The 8,622-nt window shown below is 32.7% G+C and overlaps 1 protein-coding gene across 1 annotated transcript; it reads left to right on the forward strand.

The window, feature by feature from the left end:
- The first annotated feature begins 1,039 nt into the window (after positions 1-1,039).
- On the forward strand, positions 1,040-5,672 carry LOC139840534 (uncharacterized). The gene is made up of 11 exons (XM_071830795.1): positions 1,040-1,792; positions 1,941-1,995; positions 2,101-2,200; positions 2,290-2,524; positions 2,951-3,004; positions 3,097-3,239; positions 3,651-4,230; positions 4,434-4,548; positions 4,615-4,664; positions 4,756-4,905; positions 5,326-5,672. The coding sequence occupies exons 1-11, from the start codon at positions 1,040-1,042 to the stop codon at positions 5,572-5,574; spliced, it is 2,484 nt and encodes an 827-aa protein (XP_071686896.1). The 3' UTR covers positions 5,575-5,672.
- Positions 5,673-8,622: the final 2,950 nt, after the last annotated feature.

Consider the following 8,622-nt stretch of genomic DNA (forward strand, 5'->3'; position numbering starts at 1 on the left):
AAATCTATTAAACACATAAAGTTATAAGTAATCACCGTTAAATATTTAACGAACAAGTAACGATAGTAACGGAAAAACTCGAGTTGTTACATTAGGTGGAAGAAGTAAAACAACCCAACAACAATAACAAAACTCAATACCACATGAGCAGAGGTGTCTTCGAGCATACGCAAGATAGACAACCGTCTAGGGTCCAAATATTTAAAAAGGCCCAAAAGTTTGAATATGTAAATGTTTTTTCTCAATATATATAATTAAATCAAATAAAAAATTGTTAATTAAAGTTTAAATACTTTGTTTTTAATAGTTAAATACAATGTAAGTAAATAAATATATAAATTGGAGTATTATTTTTTTATCCGTAGTAAAAATTTTTAACGTATATGTGAGCCCATTTTTATTTTCGTCTAGGACCTTTAAATTGTTGAGACGACCCTGCACATGAATGATCTATTAGGAGTTGATATATAGACAATCATTCCCCCATTCGAGAATAAAAACAAGTCATTTATCCACCCAGAGTGAAACACTCTCAAAAGTAGAGAAATTTACCCCTCTCCTTATTCGACGGATAAAGAGATTGCTTCCGAGTGGACTTCCGGCCAATAAGTAAGGAAAAAAATTTAAAAAATAGAAGAATTAAAAATAAAATTGAGACGCCATGAAAATGGTAGAATTAAATTTTCATGAGTTCTAAATGGTGTATGAAATTCAATTTAGACTCTAAACGACAGTGAAAATGTCAATACACTTTATGTTGACTTAAAAATAGAGCCTAAAGGTGGAAGAAGTAAGAGAGATGTGAATTCCGTATTCAAAACATCTTCTAATTCCATCTTTCAATTTAGCGCCTTATTATTGCCGCCAAAATTCCTATTTTCAGATCTCCCTCCCTCCATACATCTCATTTTGTTTCCTTTTAATCTATCTCATTTTTGTTTTTAATCTATCTATTATCTATTATTCCCACCTGCAATTTTACTATTTTCAGATCCATTTTCAAAACCCTAATTATCTGGAAAAAAATCATCACAAACCTATGGAAAGCGATGACGATTATGAATCCTCCTCTTTTATTAACAACGAGCCATCGCCGTCACCGAAACACTGTAGGCTCAAACGCCTCAGGAAAAGCGCAATCGAACCGAATCAATCGGAAGCAATTGAATCAGTAAGTGAGCTTCCTGGCTTGCCTAAAGTTGATTTCGCTAATTTAGAAGCCCTGGAATCTTCTGATATTAAAGCATTCGGTCACGATTCAAGCCCTAGATCACTAGAATTAGAAGATGCTTTGGATAACGGTGACGATGATTGTAGAAAACAAAAGGAACTGACCTCGTGTTATGATGATACTGATAATACGTGTGTCGATATCAATCGGAAGGAAAGTAAATCAGATTCAGAATTCGAAAAAGGTTCTGGTGGTGATGATGATGGTTATGATGATAGTAGTAGTAAAAAGGAAAAGGAATTGAGGTCATGTGTTGATGATACACGTGTGGATGCTGAACTGAAGGCAAATGAAACAGATTTGAAATTTGAAGAAAGTTTTGATGATGATGATGATGACGTGGAAAAGAAATTGAAAACATATAGGAAGGAAACAAAGAGAGCGTTGCATTTTGATGATGATGTTAGTGAGAATTTAGAAGCTACAGATGTGAAGATTAGGGTTGATGAGGTGAATGAATTTGTTGAGGATGTGGCGAATGAGAAAAAGAGGAAGAAGAAGAAGAGAACTGAGAGTTCTGGTGAGGAATCAAAAGCTATTTCAGTCAAAAGAATGGCAAAAGTACGTTTTTTATTCTTTTTTTTATTTATATGTATATATTGTTTGTTTTACTGTTTATTTATCACTCGTTTTGTGGATTTTATCCTGAATAAGTTATTTGTGTCTTTTGATTGTCGATTTATGTGTATGTAAATGTAAATTATTACAGGAAAGAAAAGCTCATCTTGAGCAGCTTCATGCTGAATCTCAGAGACTTTTAAGAGGTGGTGGTTTATTTAAATGTCATTAGTTTGTTTAACTGATTAAAGCAATGCATTTTCATTTAATATTTGGTTACACTGATATATTGTGTATATATATTTGGTTAGAAACTAGAGGTGTTTCATTTAAAGCAGTCCCACTTGTGCAAAAGCCAATATCATCAATTTTGGAAAAGATAAGGCAGAGGAAGCTTGAGGTGTCAAAGAAGTGAGTATTGATCTTGGTTTGTCATAGTTTGATACAAAGGGCCTATGGATGTTGTAGCTTTATTCAGTTTATTTGTATCTTGTTTGCAGGTTTTCTCAGTTGGATGATAATGTTTCGGACAAGGAAGATGATGGATGTGTGAAACAGGATGTGATGGATCATTTAAAGAGTGTAGAAACTGCAGGTGGCGACTTATCAGAGTCAGGGAAAGAGGACAAAGTTTCAAGTGTCTCAAATGCAGATCTAGAACCAGATGGCGTTGGTATGGATCTACCTGATGCGTCTATTAAAAGGAAGCGTCATGATAATGCTTGTTCACAAATGGTATGTTGTGATGGTTGATGAAATTATTTTACCTGAAGAAATATCTGTATTTCTGTGTTTTAATATTATCTTTTTAATATTTGAATTATTACTATTATGATTTTTGGTCAAAATCTTATTTCCTCTTGAAATTGCATGTAGTCAACTGCTCACAGTAATGATTAGTTAGAATATAATGCATTGGAAAATTTTATTGCTTGAATTAACTGGTATCTTTGGCCTTTCTATGTTATTCTTGAATCTGTGGGCTCAGTTAGAAGATTAGCTCTAAATATACTGTGGTTGTATTTGCAGATTTAGTTCGTATTACGTAAGTAGAATCAGAAATGGTTAAAGTCTATTCAATATTCATGAAATAGAATTATGATTTTTATATGTCATCAAGTAGAAGTTTTCATACGAATATTGTTTATATGAATGATGCAGGCTTTGGATGAGGAGTCTACACCTGTTCTTCGAGCTCCAGTTGATGATACTCAGGTTTATGTAACATCTATCTTGAAAGAAAAATACCACATAACTTATTATCATTGTTGTTGACCATGTATACTTGTTTACTTTGCTAATTGTAGGAACTTTTTGGTTCCCAAACAAGCGATGGTAAGGAGTCTGAAAATGAGGAACCTTCTGAGAACACTAGTAGTCATGAAGAGGAAATGCAACCTTCTTTGCTAGCTATGAAACTGAAGTTTGATTCTGCACTCGATGATGATATGTAAGTCAAAGGTCAACTTTGTCCATGTCAGCCACTATGGGACAGATGACACTATAGGTAGCAAACTGGTTGGCAAGGTAGGGGGAGTAATGGGTCAAAATTGGTTCAGGTCAAAACAAGTTGGGCTGGAACAAGTTGACCTGGAATAGTTCATATAAGATCTATTAATTGATTTATAAGTGGATCAAAGTGGTTTAGGAAGTCTATTCATAAAAAAGGAGAGGCTTTTGACCAACCACTCTGACCCATTTGAACTGTTTGATATAAACAAAGCCACAATCTGCCCATTCATAAGTAAAAGGACCTGAATTGGCTTAACTTATCATATCTTTAGCAGTAGTTTATTGAGAATTTTCCAACCATTTGACTGTCATATTAACTGCTGTTTTGTTGTTTTTGCCTATTTTGCAGTTCTGATGAAGAAGAAAATGATAAAGAGAATGTTGCTCCCCAATTTCAACTACACTCTTCTCCAACTGGAGATCCTGTAAAAGCATTTGTTGATGTTGAAGCTGAGGAAGAAGATGATAGTGACAATGACCGAATGCGATTTGGAGATGATGATGAAGAGGAAGATGATGATGACATTGAGGAACTCAATAAAATGATAGCAACTGGTTATAAAGAAAGACCAATCGACTTAGAAACTCGCAATGAACTTCATCAAAAATGGCTTGAAGAAAAAGATGCAGCTGGAACTGATGATCTTTTGAGAAGGTTAAATGTCACTTCTAAACTTAGAGATGCATCTTTACTTGATGATGTTGAAGAAGAAGAAGAAGAAGAAGGTGAAGATCAAGATCAAGATGATGTAGAAATGAACAATGACGCTGAAGAAGATTTAGAACGACCCCGTGTTGGTCGAATTGATTCAAAGACAGCAAAAGAATTGATTGCTCAGATGTTTACTGATAAAGATGATAATTATATATCATCTGATGATGAGGAAATAGAGAAGATTGTAGTTAGAGAGCGTCTGCGGAACAAAGCTGTGAGTGATTTCTTAACCTTTCTGTTTCTATTTTAACTAACCAGGCTTATATGTATTATATCTATATTTAATTGGTCCAATGAATAAATAAGAAGATTTAGCCAAAAAGAATACTAGTCAGCCTTTTTGAATTCATTCAAAGTGACTTTAAAGTTACTCATTTTGCCAATATTAATGTTTTAACATAAATTGTAACTGCGTAGGGAGATAAGGGAAAACTAGTGTCACCGCTTGAGGATGAGGATTCAAGTGAAGTTTTTGGTCTTATAAAAAAGCTAAATACTGTGCCCGAGGTTCGAAAGAAGGCAAAGACAACTTGTAAGTCATTATATTTTTAATATGTTTTGAAGTCTTTGTTGGTCTAACTGGATACCTGTTTTGCAGCATGTTTCGACTCAATGCTTACAGGAGGGAATAGCAACAGCTCTTCTAAGGTAAAATAAGGAATTTATAAAAATATTAGTATTCTTGTTAGATGTGACTGTGACTTATAGTGGTCTGTTTTGTGATCTCAAAATCTTGCAGTCATCTTTCTTGAGTAGAGCATCAAGCCATACTTTTTCATCTTCATCCAAGCAAGGACGCTCCAGTGGGGCCCGGTCGTTTATATTTGGACGAGATGACAGCAATAGCCGAAGTTCAATCTCAGTTTCTGAGGACATCTCCGATACTACTGTAAGTGTTTCATGTTGGGGTGAAATGGACATGTTTGGGTTTTGGGACATATATGGGGTTAATTTCTGGTACTGGTCAAATGGGTTGGGGAACCTAACCTATTAACCAAGAAGCACTTTTCTTGCTCATTTTTACCAACTGTTTGTCTAATTCTGTTTTGTATGTTGACAATACATTCTAACTGTTTTTTGATAACACGGTATAGGAGGTTTTAGAAGATCAAAACGTTACACTTATGGTGAATCCCAACATTTCCCTTTCAGTTGATGACTGTTTGAATTGATTCATTTAGTCATAAAAAGCCTATGTGATCGTTTTGACTAGTTACTATCCAATAAGAGTTAGTATCAATGTTTTTGGAGTTAGTGCATCACATAATTGCTTGACGAATCAATTGGTTATGCCTTGTTTCAATTGTAGACATCAAGAGAAATCCAAACAAAGAAGGTTACAACCAAGTACAGCAGCTCACAGGTACAAGCTAGATCAAGTACCCAGACTACAAAGCTGGTTACAGAAACTAATAGCACGACTTCGTTCTTCGAGATACTGAAGAATGCTGCTGTTCAATCCAGTGTCAAAAAACAGATTCATGAGGTTGAAATAAGCCAATCAGCATTTGCAGCTTTTAAAATCCCAAAAAAGAAGCCTGTAAATCCAAGAGTATAGTAAATTCTTCTTCTAGATCAGGCTAGATGATGACTATACAGATCTTTGTGGCTAATGCTCATACTCAAGAAATTAATATTTATAGTCTGATAAGATCTATGGCTTAATGATTCTTTACTTTTGAAATGTTGAATTGCTACATTTTAAGTGCGGGTTTAGTAATTTGTAGTATAAAAGTTTGTATTTGGTATTTTATGTTTTCTACTAATCACCAATTTGTAGTATAAAAGTTTGTATTTTGTATTCGTTTGACTTTTATAAAGACTGTTTTGGGGGGACTGATGAGTGAAGCGTGGGGTGCGCGAAATACTATTATTTTTTATTACGAAATACGATATAAATTAGACAAGTTTTATATATTTATTTACGGATGAGATATACCTAAACCTTGCTACAACACTATAGGCAGTCTACCTAATCGTAGAGTAGTGTAGTTTTTAGTAAGTACGGTTCGTTCCACAGGGAGCTAGTGATTACGTAATATATTTTTAACAACTATATATATATATATATATATATATATATATATATATATATATATATATATATATATATATATATATAGGGGCAGGATCAATGGGGAAGTAACCAACCGGGGGGAAGGAATTTTTTTTTCTGGCATCAAAATCATACGAAAATATGAACATTTAGAAGAGACACTTCGTGATGAATGTTATTATTTAGGCGGGAAAACGATCGACAAAAATAACATTCAAGATAATATTGTTCGTGAAGAATATGAACGTTTTTTTTCTCCATGTTTTGTGAAGTAAAATTTAGCCCGATTTAGAGTTTAGGGTTTAAGGTTTAGGGTTTGGTGTTTTGGGTTTATTCCATAAACCCAAAACACCAAACCCTAAACCCTAAATCCTAAACTCTAAACCGTTTGTGTTAAAACTCAATCTAAATCCTAAATCTAAACCCTAAACCCTAAATTTCTAAACCCTAATATCTAAACCCTATAAACTCTAATATCTAAACCCTAATATCTAAATCCCAATAGCTAAAACCTCAATATACGCTCGAAAAATACGATAATTGTTATATATTACTTCTTCAAGCGTTTTTCCGCCAAAATAAAAACATTTATTACAAAGTGTCTCTACTAAATGTTCATATTTTCATCTCATCTATAATGTTCGTGAACAAAGTTTTTTCAAAAAACGAAAAAAAAAGTTTTTGCTTCCCCCCGCTTCCCCCCGATTGGTTACTTCCTCTTGATCCTACCACTATATATATATATATATATATATATATATATATATATATATATATATATATATATATATATATATATATATATATATATATATATATAAGTAGTAATATTATTATAAAAGGGGGGTTTACCGTTTAATGACCGGTTTGTCGATTTTATATTTTAAGCGTAAAGATAAATGACAATAATTAAAGAGACGATAAATAAAATGACAGTAAATAAAAGTGCAATGAGAAATACAATAAAAGAATTATGCTTATTTAAACTTCCGTAACCATGATGTTTGACGTTTTGATTTTAATTAATTATCATGGGTTAATTGTCCTTTGTCCTGGATTTATTTGATACCTATCTGGTTTTTGCCCATAATAGTCCATCGATCATAATTATAAAATGCTCGTCAAATTAACCTTATTCCCGAAGTCAAATATTCCAACTAATTAGGGATTCGAACTGTAATAAGGTTTTAATACTTTGTTAATAATTACATCAGGTTATCGACTGCGTGTAATCCAAGGTTTTAATACTTTGTTAATAATTACACCAATTATCCTTGTATGTAATCCACCCCTGTTATAATTAGTCCATGATACATTAATTTATTCACTTGGCCATAATGAATAATAAATTACCCAATCCAATTGATTAAATTAAATGATTTGTAAAAGATGTCGTATAAACGTCACTAAATAGGACATGCATAATCATTTAATAATTATTAGATTAACTAATTTGAAGATAGGTTCGACAGATTCCAACGAGTTGTCATTCGTTATTAGACAATACCCCCCATCTATTAATAGTCCATAGTCCAATGTTCACAAGTGTCGGTCTTTTGTTCAAACCCAAATTATGGTACAAAATCCAATAACCCCGTCTTAATATTTAGTCCAACATCACGATTACTTCGGCTCAAATAAGCATAATAATAACTTAGTTACAAGACATTAATTTAAAAAGGAAGAACATAGCTTACAGTGATTATTTATCGCGTAGCGTTACCCGGACAGAGTTCCGACTTTAAAACCCGTAAAACATTTCTTACAATAACCCAATTATTATTAAACTTAATATTATATAATATATATATATATATATATATATATATATATATATATATATATATATATATATATATATATATATATATATATATATATATATATATATATATATATTTGATTACAGAGGAAGAATGAAATATGGTGTACTCAATCTGGCCGAATTCGATTGCTATTTATAGGACCTGGCCTGGATTTTCCTCTCATGCGATCGCATGATTTTCTTGCTTCCTGGCCATGCGATCGCATGGCCAGCTGGGACAGCTCACATTATTTTGTTTTCTTGCTTGTCGACGTTATATAATAATATATAATATAATATATATAATTTTATATAATTATATATATATATTATATTATATTCTTGTGCATAGTAGACTTGTAATTTTAGGCCCGTTGCGTCGCGCGTTGATAGTTGGCTCAGGTCCCGGTTCCGGATTTTCGAATGTCCTTTCGTACGATTTAATGTCTTGTACTTTTCGTTTCGTAACTTGTACTCTTGTCAATTTTAGACGTTTCTCATCAATAAATTGAACCACTTGGATTGTACTTTTTAGCTTTTTGGTCATTTGCGTCTTCAAATCGTCGTTTTTGCCTTTTGTCTTCGCACTTATTTAATATGAACGATTACAACTTAAAATAGAACAATTACAACTAAATACTTTACATATTGGAAGGATATTGCTACAAAATATATGTTCATTTGGAGCACTATCAAATATCCCCACAATTTATTTAGTGCCCGGATACTATTACTAAGACCATCTT

The sequence above is a fragment of the Rutidosis leptorrhynchoides genome, chromosome 4 (genome assembly GCF_046630445.1).
Source record: "Rutidosis leptorrhynchoides isolate AG116_Rl617_1_P2 chromosome 4, CSIRO_AGI_Rlap_v1, whole genome shotgun sequence".
Taxonomy (NCBI): Eukaryota; Viridiplantae; Streptophyta; class Magnoliopsida; order Asterales; family Asteraceae; genus Rutidosis; species Rutidosis leptorrhynchoides.